The sequence below is a fragment of the Petromyzon marinus genome, chromosome 40, assembly GCF_048934315.1.
Source record: "Petromyzon marinus isolate PM22_M1 ecotype Great Lakes invasive population chromosome 40, UKy_Petmar_22M1.pri1.0, whole genome shotgun sequence".
NCBI classification, from domain to species: domain Eukaryota; kingdom Metazoa; phylum Chordata; class Hyperoartia; order Petromyzontiformes; family Petromyzontidae; genus Petromyzon; species Petromyzon marinus.
Window position 1 is genome coordinate 4840292 of NC_133706.1, and position 20655 is coordinate 4860946.

The window sequence follows — 20655 nt, forward strand, 5'->3', positions numbered from 1 at the left end:
TTGAGAGACGGCCATCGTGCACCATAGTTGTCAGTGCGGGTTGGTAAGGTGGGGGTCACTGACCAGTTTAGTGGTCAATGATTTTGGTCGTGACCAGACATACAACTGTTTTACAAGTGTATAGCTGGCTTATGACCAGCGCGGAACAGCTCAACGTCGCTTTTATAAGTAACTGAATATCCACAATCACAATTTAAATTGAGAAGGTAAGGTAGATTTTTTTTATTAAATCCATTTATTAAATCCATTACATTTTGAACAGGATTATTGTTCAAGTAAGATTTAGCTTTATAACTAGATGTAATTTTATCAAAAGCAACTCGAGCATTCAAGAACCCGAACATCCAAATGTACTGCTCCAAATGTAGTAACTGAACGTGCTTTCAATACAATTTACACCAAACATTCAAATGTGTAACAATAATCTTTAGCTCCGCGTTATACAAAGGGTCTGAAATTGACAATGATTTTACATTTTCACCCAAAATTTCGGTGAGCTCGTTCTTCACATTGTGTTGACAGGGGTTTGCATTCTTATATACAAAACGTGCATTTAAGCTGTTCAATTGTACATGTGCTTAAAGAAGTTATTTACATTGATGATTTCGCAAATTAAACCACTGCAAAATGTTATCCAAAGAAAGTGTTGCTTGTAATTTTCCAACCGTTTCGGGTTTGTAGCATCCAAGCAAGTCGAACAGTGCTTGCCCACGCAACTAAACGCACTACAGTTGTCGAAAAAGCTATTTTGCATTAATACACAAAGCAAAATGAATGTTCCTTTGCGAAATGCACTCTGTTCAAATTACCAAAAGGATATACGGAAATGGCTTAACTGGACATTATTGCTTCTTGCCAAGTCACAAACTGTTGCTGATAGCGTTGTGTGTCGTTTGTCAGCCATTAGTAGGTAAGAGTTCCATTCGGAATGCTTCCACCTGATGTTAGCAAGTGCCAAGTATGCAGTCGTTAAATCGTTCTTTATAACGAACAAAAACTCCCAAATATAACTTCGTGGGCAGCTATGGAGTTTAGGTCACGATTGTCTGCTAATTTTCGTAAGTGCAACTTTTTACAATGTTATCTATATGGGCACTAAATGTGAGACGAGTAGTCACCATCCATGATCAACCCACTGACGGACTGAAGGGCTCCTACACATCGGGCACTTTCATTGGTTCGTCTTTTAACAGTGGACGTCCTCTCGGGTGACCCCTCTACCGTCAATATCTCGACCGCAGGCCAAAGTAAAATTTGGCGCCAGGGAATTACCGCGCGCTTTTAAAACACCAAACTTGCACACGCCAAGTTTGTCATTGAACACATTCGATGCCACCAAAATCATGAAAGCGAAATTAGCAAAACCCGGTTTTTTTTCCTCCCTTGGAAATAAATTCTCACAATCGGAGCAGCAAAGAATCGATGGTGTATTTTTTTTTGGTAGAGTTACCCCCCTTTTCCATTGGCACATTACGAGCCGGAGCGGGGCTCTTGGCGGTGCCGCAAGTGGTTTTCCACTGGCTGTTTCCCATGTTGAACGGAAACCAAACCGTGATACGCTGGCCTCAAACGGGATCCTTAATCTGGTTGGAGACCAACTACTGCCAGGGGTGGTGCTAATGACGCATTCACCAAATGCGACTTCAGTCAACACACCCGAGGACAAAGCATCACCGCTTTTACGACGTGCGCCTGCATTCACAGCGTGTTACGTTGTTGACACGGCCCGACTCCTGCGGTGGAAAAAAAACAAGCTGACGCGGCTCTGATGCGCAAAGGAAAATAAAAAGAGGCGTGTACGAGCTTCCCCCCCGGGGTGGCGTCGCCGACGGGCTCAGGGCTTGAGCTTAAGCCAGGGGTGCGTGATCTGGAGGATTCCAAGCACGGAGGAGATAACCCCGCAGAGGCCCACGACGCCGGGCGACGATCGACGCAGGCCCAGGCGGTCCAGCGGGATGACGAGGTCGCACAGGTTCTTGACCAGGTCCAGCAGCACCGCGTGGTTCGTCCGCATGACGTGGCACGTCAGCGCGCAGCACCCACGCACCTGCACGCGCCCACGGTGCGCTCGCAGAATCAATGCGTCTTGCCAAAACTCGTACGTAAATATAAGTACGGCCTCACTATGCTGTCAGTCATGGGGGGGGGGGGGTTGGGGTTTGGAGCAAATTTCAGTGAGGGTTGGTCAGGGAAGGGCCGGTTCTGATACCATTGATATTAGCCATATCCGAGAAACAATGGGTCACCGGGTTCATAGCACAGCCCGCTAATCACCTCAGGTTTATATAATATACAAACAAATCTATTTCTTGTTTTCCTAAGATGAATCAGCATCCACAGCCATACCCAGTAGAACCTTTTAAACCGAGTCACTGTAATGATGATGAATACAATTTCTAGAATTAGCAGAGGCCGGACACGCGTGTGCGCGTGTCTGCAATGGCGGACGTGAAAACAGGGCGTGTACCCGCGTACCTGCGTGACCACGTACCCGCGTGACCACATACCCACGTGACCATGTACCCACGTACCTACGTGACCATATACCCACGTACCCGCGTGACCATGTACCCGCGTACCCACGTGACCACGTACCCGCGTGACCATATACCCACGTACCCGCGTGCCCAAGTGACCATGTACCCGCGTGCCCACATGACCGCGTGACCTTGTACCCGCGTGACCGCATACCCGCGTGCCAAGCCGCGCCGGGTCCCCGCTTCCCTGGGAGTACTCCTCTCCGTTGGCCCACTCGGCCACGGCGCCGCCGGACCGGCCCCCTCGCTTCCCCCGCGCCCGTGCCTCCCTCTCCACCAGCAGCGCCACCTCGTAGGCGTCGCGCGCCAGGCCCATGAGCAGCACCAGCAGGTAGAAGCGGAACGCCCGCTTGCTCCACTTGTCCGAGTCGAGCTTCGCGATCAGCCCCACCCTGATGCAAGCGCGCGCGTACACGCGCCAACGCGGGTTAACGTGCTTCCCGTAGGAACGTTTTAAAACTATGGGCAGCAAGCCATCAATGCATCAGCTCTGTCTTGACTGGAATGGAAGAAAAGACAGAAATGAGAGTGAAAGGGACTATTTGCGATGTGCTGTGCACCGGCTTCCACAGCGATCATAAAATACTTTCAAGCACAAGGGCATGTTGGACGGCGTGACATAATCCACGTGGATACGGACTTTTTTTCCTAACTTGTGATAAAGTTTGTTTCTGTTTACTCCGTTTTATTCCGTTTGTGCTATCGGTGTCACGCCAAGAGATGGAAGTACCTTTACAGAGCTCGCACAGCAGTGCAGCGGGAAAACAGCTCACTGAAGTAGATATCATAGTTGGAAGGGAGAGACACTTCCCATCTGTCCTGCCACTGAGATGCCATGGCATTGGTGACACTTGTCATTTATTGGTGTGCAGAAAACGTTCATGTTTCAGGTTACTCAAACACGTTCAACATACATACATACATAAATAATAAGATAACTAATTGGGCGTGTTGTCAAATTGGTGTTTTATGTCTCACAGCTGAAATGATCCAAATTAAGGAGACAACCGAACGTAAGACGATGCCTTTTTTTTAATGTGGTCATTGGTAACTGGGCTCAGACCAACAACTCTCGCAACGCTTGACAAGCCGCCTGTGAGGCACACGAGGAGCACCAGAAGGTGGCATCTGAACACGTGCCTGCTCCTGCTCCTGCTCGTCACACTTGTACTTTGCGAGCAAACCCCCGCCCTGTGGTAAGCATGCAAGCACACACCACCGGTGCTGAACGTCTTCAACTTGTTGATCCATTACAGCAAGGTCAGGTCTGACCACCAGGCATTGAATTAAAGATGTGATCGTGATCGTGACCGCACCATGTAACGCGCCGAAAATAAAACCTTAGGTACTATTACAGACACTGCGATCCAATGTGCCAAGTTTAGCCTTCGATGGCCGATAATTTTCCAGGGACGACCGCGTCACACGGCGACGGCGACAAGCGGAGCTACGTTCGCAGTCGGTGAGGCTCATGCAATCGCTTGGCATGAGTTGGCCAAAAGAACGGAGGGGAACGCCTATGACAGGCTGACCCGGTGTACACCCAGCACACGCGTGGGGAGTGCTGCCACTACGATCAGCAAGTCGGCTGCCGACTGGCACGGTGTTGCTGCCACTGCCGCTGCTGCATACTTTCCAGCCCAGAGTAAGTTGTCGCAGGCGAGGTAGAGGGCGCGGTTCAGCTGTGCCACCGTCAGACACAGACGCAGCACGGGGTCGGACAAGTGCACCGTCCTCCGGGCGGCCACCACGCAGTCTGCCGACTGACCCAACCGCAGCACTGCAGAGGGGGAGGGGCTCATTGTTATTCTCGGAAATAACCTCCACTCTGCGATATAGCGGCTGTGCGCAGTAGCCATGTGTAGTACGGTATTTGTATTTGCAATGTGTAGTGGCTCTGTGAGGTTTTTGTAGTCGCAGTGTATAGTGGCTTTATGTCTTGTTGACTCCATAATGCGAATTGACTCTCAACATTGGACGTCAATGTGTAATGGCCCTGGCTTTGTATTCTGCAGATTGCCGAATGGAACGTGTGCGTCAGTTACTGTCACAGTTTCCTCTTTCACTGCATCAGGAAGGCTATGGCTGCATTGGGATTGTTTTTTGTTTCTGAAAATCAAAAGGTCAAATGTAGGCTCCCTTGTGATACTAAGCATTTATTATTAATTCTGAGTCTCAGGCAGCCAGACCAAGGCTCCTGTAGGTGTCAAGCTCCTACTTCGTAATCTACACGTCGCTGCATCAGACACAATTTTACAGAAAAAGGATGAATTTTTGCCCGGGTCACTTTTATGCACACCATCTATAGTATAGAAATATCAAGTGAACACTTGCTTCGTGTACACGCGACACACAAAGAAACACACAGGGTGTTTTTTTTTCAAGCTTCAAAAAGACATTGAAACACTTGCTAATATTTTGGTTTATTATTCAACAAAACGTACATCGCATTCTGTACATTGTTATTCTGAAAGTAAAGATATTGTGTCAATCCACTGCTGGATGAGGGCCTCCCCACACCCTGTGAGGACGTGGGGATTATTGGACCATACTTCCTGGTCAGTGTGGGATGATGGAGGGGAGAATGAAAAATATTGTACAAATAGATTTTTCCAGACTAACCTCTGCTGCCCATATAGCCCCACAGTTGATAACAACGTGGTCACTCATTCAATCACTATCCAGGGTCAACGCTGCTTAACCTCCATCTAATGAGATTGGGAACATTACAGGCGATTCGTTCGTAGGTCATCTCGTTAGTAACCTATTTGGTATTGTTACCGTTTAAAAATACCCCGGCTGCCATGCGAGTGAATGGACGAGCGAATGTATGGACTCACTCTTCCTGCCCATGCTCAGGTGAGTCTCCAGCTGCTTGAGCAGGGCGGCCACGTCGCCACTGAGCCCAGCCGTGCCCGCCAGGTGGTGGAGCAGCGTACAGGTGTACTGCGCAGTCCTGCAAGACAGTCGCCCATCCTCGCGTTCAACACCGCGGCTCCACGGAGCTTCTCATCGCATGGGAGGTGAAGCAGCAATCGCCTTCCTCCCTTCTGCAATTAACCTGGGTTCTCTCACGTGTCGTGAGCTGATGGGTTTAGCCATGGGCCGGCTCCAGGGGGTGCTGGGATGGGCCCATTTGGCCCACCATAGTTCACTCTCCATAGCGGTATTTATACTAAATGATGCAAAAAAAAATATTTTTTTACCAGGTAAGATTCACTGAGCTATACAGCTCTTTTTCAGAAGCAGCCTTTCCACAAATCATAGCTCAACGAAGTGGCTTATCACATAGACATTTATGGCAGCCAAATACTCTAAAAGCTTATTTCTAAAAGTGGAGGGAAAAACACGGAGAAAAATCCACACGACCACGGAGAGAACACGCAAACTCAAAATATACAGCAGGCGTCAGGGTCGGGATTGAACTCACAACCTCCTGTGTACGAGGCGAGGTCTGCAGCACATGCAGCTGCTGCAGCACATGCAGTACCAATGCGGAATAATCGATTCAATGAACATTATCGTCAGTGTGAGACTCAATGCATTTATCGGCGCATGATGCCCAGTGGGGGCCCAACGCGTGGGGCAGAGACAGGGAGAGGGCGACATGGAGTAGGAAGAGAGAGGGGTAGAGAGAGAGGGAAGGGGTAAGGAGAGCAGAGCGAGAAATCTTTTGTGAAATCTTTCATTTAAAAAGGGGGGGAGGGGGGTTTACATAAAGCAAAGCATTTAAAAAAAAACGAAATGATGAACGAAGCAAAGTTCCGACTACACCGAGCATCTTCTTGCTTCCTCTGATCGTAAAAAAGAGAGAGGCAGAGACAGGGAGAGAGAGGGACAGAGACAGAGAGACAGAGAGAGAGACAGGGAGACGGAGAGAGACAGGGAGAGAGAGGGACAGAGACAGAGAGACAGAGAGAGAGACAGAGAGACAGGGAGACAGAGACAAGGAGAGAGAGGGACAGAGACAGAGAGACTGGGAGAGAGAGACAGACAGGGAGAGAGAGACAGAGAGACAGGGAGAGAGAGGGACAGAGACAGAGAGAGCGACAGGGATACAGGGAGAGGCAAGGAGACAGGGAGAGAGAGACAGACAGAGAGACAGAGACAGGGAGAGAGGGAGACAGAGACAGGGAGAGAGAGGGACAGAGACAAAGAGACAGGGAGAGACAGGGAGAGAGAGACAGGGAGACAGGAAGAGGCAGGGAGACGGGGAGACAGAGACAGGGAGACAGAGAGACAGTGCTGCGGCGCGTTCGGAGGTCACTCAGTCTGGGGTAGAGGCCATGTGCAAGATTCTCATAAATTTGACAAAAATAAACAAAACAAATTTACCAGTTAAGGCCCACTGAGCTATGTAGCTCTTTTTCAGAAGCGACCTGGCCACAAATGATCGCTCAACGAAGTGGCTCATCACGTGGAAATGTATAGCAGCCAAATACTCTAAATGCCGTGATGTTAATTCTAAATGTGGAGGGAGAAACCGGAGGACCCGGAGAGAAATCCACGCGACCACGGGGAGACACCGCAGACTCCAAATATACAGCAGCAGGCGTCAGGGTTCGGGATCGAACCCATGACCACCTGTGTTCCAGGCGAGGTAGTTAACAGCTCATAGCCACCCACGACCTCCTGTGTACCAGGCGAGGTAGTTAACATCTCATAGCCACCCACGACCTCCTGTGTACCAGGCGAGGGAGTTAACATCTCATAGCCACCCACCACCTCCTGTGTACCATGCGAGGGAGTTAACATCTCATAGCCACCCACGACCTCCTGTGTACCGGGCGAGGGAGTTAACATCTCATAGCCACCCACGACCTCCTGTGTACCAGGCGAGGTAGTTAACATCTCATAGCCACCCACGACCTCCTGTGTACCAGGCGAGGTAGTTAACATCTCATAGCCACCCACGACCTTCTGTGTACCAGGCGAGGGAGTTAACATCTCATAGCCACCCACGACCTCCTGTGTACCATGCGAGGGAGTTAACATCTCATAGCCACCCACGACCTCCTGTGTACCAGGCGAGGGAGTTAACATCTCATAGCCACCCACGACCTCCTGTGTACCAGGCGAGGTAGTTAACATCTCATAGCCACCCACGACCTCCTGTGTACCAGGCGAGGTAGTTAACATCTCATAGCCACCCACGACCTCCTGTGTACCAGGCGAGGTAGTTAACATCTCATAGCCACCCATGACCTCCTGTGTACCAGGCGAGGGAGTTAACATCTCATAGCCACCCACGACCTCCTGTGTACCAGGCGAGGGAGTTAACATCTCATAGCCACCCACGACCTCCTGTGTACCTGGCGAGGGAGTTAACATCTCATAGCCACCCACGACCTCCTGTGTACCATGCGAGGGAGTTAACATCTCATAGCCACCCATGACCTCCTGTGTACCAGGCGAGGGAGTTAACATCTCATAGCCACCCACGACCTCCTGTGTACCAGGCGAGGTAGTTAACATCTCATAGCCACCCACGACCTCCTGTGTACCAGGCGAGGTAGTTAACATCTCATAGCCACCCACGACCGCCTGTGTACCAGGCGAGGTAGTTAACATCTCATAGCCACCCATGACCTCCTGTGTACCAGGCGAGGGAGTTAACATCTCATAGCCACCCACGACCTCCTGTGTACCAGGCGAGGTAGTTAACATCTCATAGCCACCCACGACCTCCTGTGTACCAGGCGAGGTAGTTAACATCTCATAGCCACCCACGACCTCCTGTGTACCAGGCGAGGTAGTTAACATCTCATAGCCACCCATGACCTCCTGTGTACCAGGCGAGGGAGTTAACATCTCATAGCCACCCACCACCTCCTGTGTACCAGGCGAGGGAGTTAACATCTCATAGCCCACCCACGACCTCCTGTGTACCAGGCGAGGGAGTTAACATCTCATAGCCACCCACGACCTCCTGTGTACCAGGCGAGGTAGTTAACATCTCATAGCCACCCACGACCTCCTGTGTACCAGGCGAGGTAGTTAACATCTCATAGCCACCCACGACCGCCTGTGTACCAGGCGAGGTAGTTAACATCTCATAGCCACCCATGACCTCCTGTGTACCAGGCGAGGGAGTTAACATCTCATAGCCACCCACGACCTCCTGTGTACCAGGCGAGGTAGTTAACATCTCATAGCCACCCACGACCTCCTGTGTACCAGGCGAGGTAGTTAACATCTCATAGCCACCCACGACCTCCTGTGTACCAGGCGAGGTAGTTAACATCTCATAGCCACCCATGACCTCCTGTGTACCAGGCGAGGGAGTTAACATCTCATAGCCACCCACCACCTCCTGTGTACCAGGCGAGGGAGTTAACATCTCATAGCCCACCCACGACCTCCTGTGTACCAGGCGAGGGAGTTAACATCTCATAGCCACCCACGACCTCCTGTGTACCAGGCGAGGGAGTTAACATCTCATAGCCCACCCACGACCTCCTGTGTACCAGGCGAGGGAGTTAACATCTCATAGCCCACCCACGACCTTCTGTGTACCAGGCGAGGAAGTTAACATCTCATAGCCCACCCACGACCTCCTGTGTACCTGGCGAGGGAATTAACGTGCTCGGAGCAGGAGGCGGTGTTGAGTGGGAAGTGAAACTCGAGCGAGGCAGTACAATCAGAACCCGGACCCTGGGCCAACGAGGTGAGGGGTGATGATTGAGCTTCCAGAGTTGTTGCAGCAACTTTGGATGGGGGCCACCCTATGCCGTACGGTCCGTGTGGCGCTTACTTTGACCATACTTCACCGCCGCGCTGGTCAACTGCGTGATTGGAGGCGTCACTTGGGAGAGATTTATTTTGTTTATTAAACGTCCTGCATTGCGGGACTGATTTAATCAGTTGTTTCTAACACCGCGGCCCAAGTTGTTTCTAACATCGCGGCCCAAGTTGTTTCTAACACCGCGGCCTAAGTTGTTTCTAACACCGCGGCCCAAGTTGTTTCTAACACCGCGGCCCAAGTTGTTTCTAACATCGCGGCGTGTCAACGAACTTCGTCCAGCAGCGGACTGAGCATGGCTGATCATTTGCAATGAACACACGTCGGGAGGGTGGGGGGCGGGGCTCACTCGACGTTTACAAAACCTAACGCGGATACGCGCGGACAGGTGGCGCGGCGTACGCGATTGGTCAATCTCGCCCAAGTCCCACCTCCCCCCACCCCCCCCCCGGGCCGCTTCGGCCAATGGCGACGCAGGAACGGTTCACGCCACGCCCCCCGCTGCGCGATGCATGGCGCGGATTCTAAAGCGAGGGCTTCTTCACAAACAGCAGGCCGCGGCTGTGGAGTTCGCTCCCTCCGCGTTGCCCGCGGCCACCGCCGCTCGGCTAACGAGGGCGCGGCCCCGCCACCCACCGGTAGATCTTCTCCTTGGCCGGACTCTGCGCCGTGAACTTCACGAACGGCTCCATGGCGACCTGGGGCAGGCGTTAGATCGGGAGGGAGGGGAGGGGGGGAGAATCAGCTCAGCACCGCGCGACAAGTGGCGAGCCGCGTGCGCAAAGGCCACAGCTGCTGTCTCATGCGGTGCGGTGGCCAACAGTGCCGGAAGCAGTTTCTGTCTGAATTGCTTCTGTCGGCACAGCTTCCGTTCCTGATATCCAGTCGATATCCTTCAGACATTAGGAAGCCACTGGGGCTATGGGGGCGTCCATAAATGACGTCACGCACCTGGGGGGGGAGGGGGGGGTCAGACATTTGTGACGATGTGTGACGAAGGAGGGGGGGGGTTTGAGAAATGTGACGTCACATCAAAAATGCGCAACTTTAAATATAGACAGCACATTCTACTTAATTAAATAGACTTTTAAATAAATGTTTTCTCCTACAACAGAGTGCCGCGCCACATTAAATACGCACTACAATGACAATAGTTTAAAGCGATTTGAAGCATGTTTTATTTTTTTTGGGGGGGGGGCAGAGTTTGTGACGTCATATTTGAGGGGGGTCTGACTGTGACGTAGTGTGACGAAGTAGGGGGTGGGGTCAAAAATCGTCCAAAATCGCGTGACGTCATTAATGGACGAACCCTATGCAAATTTCGATTTAAAGCTTTCGTGACTGCAATGATTCATCTTCTTTGGTTCTTTCGGTAAAGTCACGTAGAATGAGAATAAAATAATAAATTGATAAAATAAAATAACAATAATATTCTCACGACGTTTCGGCCACAACACAAGCGGCCTTCATCAGGTGAAGGGAGCGAGACTGTCTGGTAGGACAGCGCTGGAGTGAGAGAGCCACGTTCAGATCACGGCTTTTAAGCTGTGTGAGAGGAACAAAGAGCCTTGACGAAGGAATTAGCATAAAATTTAGCATTGAAAAGGCTGAATGATTAGCTTGTGACTGGTCACAGAAATAGCTATGTTAAAAGTTAAAGCATACACATCCGCAGAGGCACCCATTGTTAAAAGGAATTAGCATAGAATTTAGCATTGAAATAGCTAAATTAAGGCATTCGCTTGTAACTGCTACAGAAATAGTTACGTTGAAGTCAGAGCATACACATTCACCGAGGCACTTAGTACAAATCAAAACAGGAGAATTTAGCATTGAAATAACTAGGCGAATTTAGCATGCAAATAACTGGGTGATTTGCTAGTGACTGGTCACAGAAATGACTACAAATCTGAGCTATTCACAGTACTATATAGTGAACCAATAAAAACTAAAATATAAATTACCTTCATGTTATCAATAAACTCTATATTCTCCAATCAGCTAAGCTACCAACCATAAGTCGTTATATAACACAATGCTATATGGCGAAAAAATGGGTGGATTCTTACCCTCAAATTTCCGTACCACGGATAGCTACGGGCCCCGTTCAGACGGACGAGTTCGTCCATGGTCGGAACAGAGGAGGGGGAGAGAGACAGCTGCGAAGCCCTAGTATACTCCATGTTGTAAACCATACCATTAACCGTGGTGTGAGAGGTATTAAGAGGCAATGCTGGCGAAAGAGCTGCGGTCTGAAGGTCATCGTAAAATTACAATTAATTAAGAACAGAAATGATTTAACACATCTTTCCAGTGGTTACTGAGCCTGAATCCATCTTCTCGGTTGAAATTGTCTCTGTGCTTGTATATGTGAATGGCCTCATGAACGAATCTCTCATGGTAGCCAGTTGGTTTGCAAAGAACCTCCGTCTTGGAGAAGTCAATGTCATGTGAGCCCACTGAATTGTAACAGTGATCTGCCACGGCAGAGGAGTTCCTCTTACCGTGTTTCAAGTCTGCTTTATGTTCGCGGATGCGATCCGAGATATGTCTTTTGGTTTCTCCAATGTAGCTACTACCACAGAGGCACTTTAGTTTGTAAACGCCCGGGTACTGTATGTCTGGAAGAGCATCTTTTACAGATGGAACTAAATCACGGATTTTGTGTACTGTGTTGAATCGGACCTGGATCTTGTGTTTATTCAGGATTTTGGAGATCTTTTTAGTGACCCCTGCAATGTAGGGTAAGGTGATGGTTTTGAGTGGCTCCACAAGAGGATCCTTCTTCATGACTGGAGTGATGGCTTTGCGGATTGTGTAGTCGGAGTAGCCATTAGCCCTGAGAGCCTGGTGTACGTGTTTGAGTTCACTGGTAATGTGTTCCTGGTCGGAAATGCATTGGGCTCTATGGTATAGAGTCTTGATGAGGCAGTTCTTCTGGGATGGATGGTTGTGGGAATCCGGTTTCAAGTAAGCATCTGTATGGGTAGCTTTCCTGTAGACAGAGTGGCTCATTGAACCATCATGTCTCCTTTTAATTAAGACATCCAGAAAGGGTAGTTTGCCATCTTTTTCGACCTCCATGGTAAATCTGATGGCTGGGTGTATGGAATTGATGTGGTCGCGGAATTGGTCTAGAGCAGGCTGGCCATGTGGCCAGATGACAAAGGTGTCATCAACGTACCTCTTCCATAAGGTCGGGCGTAGAGTGGCAGTCTGGATGGCGTCAGTTTCAAATTTTTCCATGAATACGTTGGCTACAACCGGAGATAGGGGGGAGCCCATTGGGGTGCCCTCAGTTTGTTTGTAGAAAGTTCCATTCCAGGTGAAGTATGTGTTGGTTAAGCAATGTCTCACCAGGGGGGGTACATCAGTATGCAGTCCTTGATGAACCAGGTCTTCAATGATAGCGATGGTGTCAAACTACCCTTTCTGGATGTCTTAATTAAAAGGAGACATGATGGTTCAATGAGCCACTCTGTCTACAGGAAAGCTACCCATACAGATGCTTACTTGAAACCGGATTCCCACCACCATCCATCCCAGAAGAACTGCCTCATCAAGACTCTATACCATAGAGCCCAATGCATTTCCGACCAGGAACACATTACCAGTGAACTCAAACACGTACACCAGGCTCTCAGGGCTAATGGCTACTCCGACTACACAATCCGCAAAGCCATCACTCCAGTCATGAAGAAGGATCCTCTTGTGGAGCCACTCAAAACCATCACCTTACCCTACATTGCAGGGGTCACTAAAAAGATCTCCAAAATCCTGAATAAACACAAGATCCAGGTCCGATTCAACACAGTACACAAAATCCGTGATTTAGTTCCATCTGTAAAAGATGCTCTTCCAGACATACAGTACCCGGGCGTTTACAAACTAAAGTGCCTCTGTGGTAGTAGCTACATTGGAGAAACCAAAAGACATATCTCGGATCGCATCCGCGAACATAAAGCAGACTTGAAACACGGTAAGAGGAACTCCTCTGCCGTGGCAGATCACTGTTACAATTCAGTGGGCTCACATGACATTGACTTCTCCAAGACGGAGGTTCTTTGCAAACCAACTGGCTACCATGAGAGATTCGTTCATGAGGCCATTCACATATACAAGCACAGAGACAATTTCAACCGAGAAGATGGATTCAGGCTCAGTAACCACTGGAAAGATGTGTTAAATCATTTCTGTTCTTAATTAATTGTAATTTTACGATGACCTTCAGACCGCAGCTCTTTCGCCAGCATTGCCTCTTAATACCTCTCACACCACGGTTAATGGTATGGTTTACAACATGGAGTATACTAGGGCTTCGCAGCTGTCTCTCTCCCCCTCCTCTGTTCCGACCATGGACGAACTCGTCCGTCTGAACGGGGCCCGTAGCTATCCGTGGTACGGAAATTTGAGGGTAAGAATCCACCCATTTTTTCGCCATATAGCATTGTGTTATATAACGACTTATGGTTGGTAGCTTAGCTGATTGGAGAATATAGAGTTTATTGATAACATGAAGGTAATTTATATTTTAGTTTTTATTGGTTCACTATATAGTACTGTGAATAGCTCAGATTTGTAGTCATTTCTGTGACCAGTCACTAGCAAATCACCCAGTTATTTGCATGCTAAATTCGCCTAGTTATTTCAATGCTAAATTCTCCTGTTTTGATTTGTACTAAGTGCCTCGGTGAATGTGTATGCTCTGACTTCAACGTAACTATTTCTGTAGCAGTTACAAGCGAATGCCTTAATTTAGCTATTTCAATGCTAAATTCTATGCTAATTCCTTTTAACAATGGGTGCCTCTGCGGATGTGTATGCTTTAACTTTTAACATAGCTATTTCTGTGACCAGTCACAAGCTAATCATTCAGCCTTTTCAATGCTAAATTTTATGCTAATTCCTTCGTCAAGGCTCTTTGTTCCTCTCACACAGCTTAAAAGCCGTGATCTGAACGTGGCTCTCTCACTCCAGCGCTGTCCTACCAGACAGTCTCGCTCCCTTCACCTGATGAAGGCCGCTTGTGTTGTGGCCGAAACGTCGTGAGAATATTATTGTTATTTTATTTTATCAATTTATTATTTTATTCTCATTCTACGTGACTTTACCGAAAGAACCAAAGAAGACCCCTATGCACTTGAATCGATTGGCGGTAGCCCAAGGCCACCGCAAAATTTTGGTGGGCCGGGCCTAGTTTAAGGTTTATTTCTGGGAGCATCGCTGGTACCACCGCCCTGCCCTGCTGGAGGGCGACGCTGGGAGCGATGATAGTTCATAGTTCATTTATTTGGTATAGACCTGTGAGCCATTCGGCTCTTGAATCTGGTGCAACCGCAACAAACAAAAAACATGAACAAGAAAACATCTTAAAGTGATTTTGTGACTGTGCAAACAGAAAATACAGGAAAAAATCAAAATATTCCTGAAATAGCACCGTACACCAACGCTGTGTGCAAAAATCCCAGTGGGATGCAAGTCAAACAACAACAACAACAACCACAAGACAACTAAGATTAAAGCCATCAGTCTAAATCCGTACTACAATAAACAAAAACATGGCCAAAACAAAAAAAACTTTTCGAAATCACCAAAATAAAAGCCATAAATCCAATGTAACAGTGATCATAGGGACTGTGACCGAATTTTTAACAATAAACTACATAAATAAATTATAACACCAAAATCTAGAGCCATAATAATAAAATAATAAATTGATAAAATAAAATAACAATAACATAAATAACACAAGCGGCCTTCATCAGGTGAAGGGGGCGAGACTGTCTGGTAGGACAGCGCTGGTAGGACAGCGCTGTCCTACCAGACAGTCTCGCCCCCTTCACCTGATGAAGGCCGCTTGTGTTATTTATGTTATTGTTATTTTATGGTAGGACAGCGCTGTCCTACCAGACAGTCTCGCCCCCTTCACCTGATGAAGGCCGCTTGTGTTGTGGCCGAAACGTCGTGAGAATATTATTGTGTTATTTTATTTTATCAATTTATTATTTCATTATCATTCTACGTGACTTTACCGAAAGAACCAAAGAAGATGAATCATTGCAGTCACGAAAGCTTTAAATCGAAATCTAGAGCCACTGGATAGCAGTGGCAGCTAGGGTTGTACAACGTCGATCCCGCCAGCACGACCGTGACCGCCGGCCGTACCGAGAGAGCGCCCGGTGCTCCATTGCCTCTGAGTGGTCTCGCTCCCAAAGACAAGGAGGGTGGCTGCCCCGTAAGAAGCAGAACGTGCTGGGGAATGACCAGACCAGCATCCCGATGTACTTTCACAACAAGCAATAAACAGCCGTTGCCACGCACAAATACCCCAGCAGTCCCCCCTTTGTTAATGGTGTTTTGCGTTTTTTTTGTATTTCCATGTTTGGCGTTGCGTATCGGGCTCAGTGACATCTCCCGTCTGGAGGTGTTGGTACCCCCGGGTCACGATGGTGACCCGGGTCACCGCCAATCGATTCACTTGTAAATCTAAGTTGAAAACTCATTTCTTTAGAACAACTTTTGTGTGTTTAGTTTGTTGTCCTTCCCCCGCACCTCCGATTAGCGCGGTTGGCTACGTACGGTGCGAAAGAAGCTCAACGTACATCTGTCTGCGTTGCGTCTCTGTCTCTGTGGCGTGGGTCCTGTATGCCGTGTGTGTCTCCATGTCGTGTGTCTGCATGCCTTGTGTCTGCATGCCTTGTGTCTGCATGCCTTGTGTCTGCATGCCTTGTGTCTGTATGCCTCGTGTCTGTATGCCGTGTGTCTGTATGCCTTGTGTCTGTATGCCTTGTGTCCGCATGCCTTGTGTCTGTATGCCTTGTGTCTGTATGCCTTGTGTCTGTATGCCTTGTGTCTGTATGCCTTGTGTCTGTATGCCTTGTGTCCGCATGCCTTGTGTCTGTATGCCTTGTGTCTGTATGCCTTGTGTCTGCATGCTGTGTGTCTGTATGCCTTGTGTCTGTATGCCGTGTGTCTGTATGCCTTGTGTCTGCATGCCTTGTGTCTGCATGCCTTGTGTCTGTATGCCGGGAGTCTGCATGCCTTGTGTCCGCATGCCTTGTGTCTGCATGCCGTGTGTCTGCATGTCTTGTGTCTCCATGCCTTGTGTCTGCATGCCTTGTGTCTGTATGCCTTGTGTCTCCATGCCTTGTGTCTGTATGTCTTGTGTCCGCATGCCGTGTGTCTGTATGCCTTGTGTCTGTATGCCTTGTGTCCGCATGCCTTGTGTCTGCATGCCGTGTGTCTGCATGTCTTGTGTCTCCATGCCTTGTGTCTGCATGCCTTGTGTCTGTATGCCTTGTGTCTGTATGCCTTGTGTCTGTATGCCTTGTGTCTGCATGCCTTGTGTCTGTATGCCTTGTGTCCGCATGCCTTGTGTCTCCATACCTTGTGTCTGTATGCCTTGTGTCTGTATGCCGTGTGTCTGTATGCCTTGTGTCTGTAGGCCTTGTGTCTCCATGCCGTGTGTCTGCATGCCTTGTGTCTCCATGCCGTGTGTGTCTGTATGCCTTGTGTCTGTATGCCGTGTGTCTGTATGCCTTGTGTCTCCATACCTTGTGTCTGTATGCCGTGTGTCTGTATGCCTTGTGTCTGTATGCCTTGTGTCCGCATGCCTTGTGTCTGCATGCCGTGTGTCTGTATGCCTTGTGTCTGTATGCCTTGTGTCTCCATACCTTGTGTCTCCATGCCTTGTGTCTGTATGCCTTGTGTCTGCATGCCTTGTGTCTGCATGCCTTGTGTCTGCATGCCGTGTGTATGCATACCGTGTGTCTGCGTTGCTCTCTGCACGTGCTCTCTACGACCGCTAAGTGGCGCTCATCACCGCTTGCTCCGTCGATGGTGGTGGACATTCGACGTTTATAAACAGCTTGCCCTCAGAGGCTAACCTCCCTGTCCCTTATCGAAACGTCGTGATCTATTAGTTTTCTATATACGTGACTTTACCGAATGAACCATAGAATATAAGTTTAACAGTAAAATACCAATTCTAGATTTGAAGTTTTCGTGACTTAATTTTTTCGTCGTGATTTGATTTAGTTATTTTCATTTGATTATTTTCATTATTTTCATTTTTCATCTACGTGACTTTACCGAAAGAACCAAAGAGTATGTAAAATACCAATGTGTTCATACCCACAAAACAATCGCAAAAGCTTTGACACGTTTTAATTTCCAACCCTGAGTAATTGAGTTGGGTGTGTATGTGTTTATATATATACAATGTATGCATTATTGAAATGTGTGGTTCGAGCTTGTGAGCCCGTGGATATGGAATGTTACTACTCTGGCGAATTAAGCTGAGTGGTGTGGGTGATTTTTTTAAATAATATAATTTTATTTTATGCTGTACACAAGAACAAAGGCCCTCTGCAGAGAGGTCGGGCGTCTAGAAAAACGCCCGCACCCGAATATCCGCCAGGCCCCACCGTATACCCGAATATCCGCCAGACCCTACCTTTTTTAAGTTAGCTTGTCCTGAGGGAATCTCTCAAACTGGATATACGGGATAGTCTTAACGTTTAAAAGTGGCTGAGGGCCACATTGAGTTAAGTCAGAGACTGAACTCAGCCTTTAACGAGGATGAAAGCTTTCGGACCAGATGGAATATCAGAATCTGAATATTTATCTGTACTGGAGGAATCCGATGAGCTATGAAGCTCTTTTTTCACAGATGTCCAGAATAAATTGACATCAAAAAGCAGCGCGACCCACGACCTCCTCATCTCATCCAGGACCAGGGCCACGGCCGCTGCCAATGTGGTCTCTTCCTGGCAGCTCCATCCGTATGGAACGTGCCCATCATCGTCATTAACGTCGTCATTATCATCGTCATTAACGTCATCATTAGCATCGTCATTAACCTCATCATCATCATCGTCATTAACATCATCATTAGCATCGTCATTAACGTCATCATTATCATCGTCATTAAAGTCATCATTAGCATCGTCATTAACGTCGTCATTATCATCGTTATTAACGTCATCATTAGCATCGTCATTAACCTGATCATTAGCATCGTCATTAACGTCATCATTAGCATCGTCATTAACGTCATCATTAGCATCGTCATTAACGTCATCATTAGCATCGTCATCATTGTCATCGTCGTTGTCATCATTATCATCGTCATCATCATCGTCATTGTCATCATTGTCATCATTGTCATCATTGTCATCATCGTCATTGTCATCATTGTCATCATTGTCATCATCGTCATTGTCATCATTGTCATCACTGTCATCATCATCGTTATCGTCATCATTATCATCATCATTATTATTATCATCGTCATCATTGTTGTCATCATCGTCGTCATTGTCATCATCATCATCGTTATCATTTTCATTGACAGCGTTTACTCTTCACCTCCCCTTCATCTTCTTCTTGCATGACACATTGGTGGTCTGGCCACACGGCAAAGATCCACTGAACGCATTTCTCAATCATCTCAACTCGCAAAACGCATCCATCCCGTTCACCATGGAAGTGGAAGCTGACAGAGCTCTACCATTTCTGGATATTCTGCTCGACTAGGGTAGAAATGGTAAAATAACACACCGCGTTTACCGAAAGAAAACGCATACTGACGCCTATCTGAATGCAGAGTCACACCATCACCCCGTAACAGAAATCTGCTCTTATCAAGACGCTCATTCATCGAGCTAAGAAAGTGTCAGATGGTGACAGTCTGAGGAGTGAAATTCAACATGTTAAACAAGTGCTGCAAATGAACGGTTATACTGGTAGGAACGAAGTTGTAAACTGAGTGTACCAGCCTGCAATAGATTAATGTGTCCGTCCGTCTGTCCGTCTGTCCCCTTTCAATACTTTAACGAAGTGAAATCTCGTGCTGTTGGGTGTAAAAAAAATTCCAATGTTCCTACCAGCCCACCCTGCAGGGACCTGTTAATGATCCACAAATCAACAGGGCATTGAATACCAAAACCAAATTAAATAACACGAGCATTGAAACTGCCCAAGTAATTAAAACGATCGAAATAGCGTACATTGCGGCAGTAACTGATAAACTAGCGGGATGTTTGTAAAAACAAAACATCCGAGTCAGATTTGGCACGGTACAAAAAAATACAGAATTTAATATCTGGTACAAAAGATGTATTACCGAAGCTATCAACAAAAGGTGTGTACAGGATTAACTGCACGTGTGGCAAATGTTATGTTGGGCAAACAGGACGAATGTTCAGCACGAGACTAAAAGAACATCAGTGAAATATTAAATACTCCCAAATGCAACTGTCAGCAGTAGCAGAACACGTGTGCCAACAAGGACACTCAATTGATTTTGATAATGTTGAAGTTCTGTGCAAAACTAGCTGCTACTGGCCAAGACTAATTAGAGAATCTATCGAAATTGAAAGAAATCAAAATAAATTTTGATTTAAAGCTTTCATGACTGCAGTAATTCATATTCTTAGCTCTTTCGGTAAAGTCACGTTGAAGGGAAACAATAAAATAATAAAATATATATAAAACAATAAAAAATTCTCACGACGTTTCGACCATAACACAAACGCTCGTCATCAGGTGTGGCGGTTTGCATTAATTTATTTATTTTAAAACGGTGTATTTATTTATAAAAAAACGTCAGCGCCATGCGCAGCGATTTGGCAGTTTATTTAGAAGGACTAGTCCATCTATGTTCTGAAAAGAGGAGGGGGGAGACGAAAAAATTAATGTATGCTGTCTGAAAGCCACTGTAAGCATGAACAATCAATTAAAACCTGAAATGGTTAATCAAATCTTCCAATGATTGCTAAGCCAGAGACAATTTCTAGAGACAATTTCAACCGAGAACATAGATGGACTAGTCCTTCTAAATAAACTGCCAAATCGCTGCGCGTGGCGCTGACGTTTTTTATAAATAAATACACCGTTTTAAAATAAATAAATTAATGCAAACCGCCACACCTGATGACGACCGTTTGTGTTATGGTCGAAACGTCGTGAGAATTTTTATTGTTATATATATTTTATTATTTTATTGTTTCCCTTCAACGTGACTTTACCGAAAGAGCTAAGAATATAAATCAAAATAACTTTAACCGTTCGGATAGCTACCGTCTTAGTGCTGCGTGGAAGCGAATCATCAAATGATACAAAGTTTAAATGCATGCCTTTGAAGGGCACCATACTTCACTAGAGATTACCGTTGCTAGGGCTACTTTAATAAAAACAATAGACAGACAGGACAAGTTCAAAGGGCTCACATAATGCACATGCATAATGTACGTTGCCTCAGTAATCCCCCCCCCCCCCCATCATTGTGCAAGAGCGCAGAAGCGTGGTCACCACATCTACGCCTCTATATAAGGAACAAAACAGTTAAGACTTCTCCACAAATCTGGCTGTCGC

The 20655-nt window shown here is 47.4% G+C and overlaps 1 protein-coding gene across 1 annotated transcript; it reads right to left on the minus strand.

The window, feature by feature from the left end:
- Window positions 1–234: 234 nt before the first annotated feature.
- LOC116950599 (peroxisomal membrane protein 11B-like) lies at window positions 235–10171 on the minus strand. Its single transcript, XM_032968505.2, has 5 exons — window positions 9916–10171; window positions 5378–5493; window positions 4170–4317; window positions 2692–2929; window positions 235–2047 (listed from the first exon to the last, which is right to left on the minus strand). The coding sequence occupies exons 1-5, from the start codon at window positions 9969–9971 to the stop codon at window positions 1835–1837; spliced, it is 771 nt and encodes a 256-aa protein (XP_032824396.1). The 5' UTR covers window positions 9972–10171; the 3' UTR covers window positions 235–1834.
- Between the last annotated feature and the right edge of the window lie 10484 nt (window positions 10172–20655).

Coding starts and splice junctions, on each gene's coding strand:
- LOC116950599 (XM_032968505.2), bottom strand. CDS start 9,971: ATGGAGCCGTTCGTGAAGTTCACGGCGCAGAGTCCGGCCAAGGAGAAG. Junction 5,494..9,915: donor GCCAAGGAGAAGATCTACCG/GTGGGTGGCGGG, acceptor ACTGTCTTGCAG/GACTGCGCAGTACACCTGTA. Junction 2,048..2,691: donor CGGCGCGGCTTGGCACGCGG/GTATGCGGTCAC, acceptor GGGCGCGTGCAG/GTGCGTGGGTGCTGCGCGCT.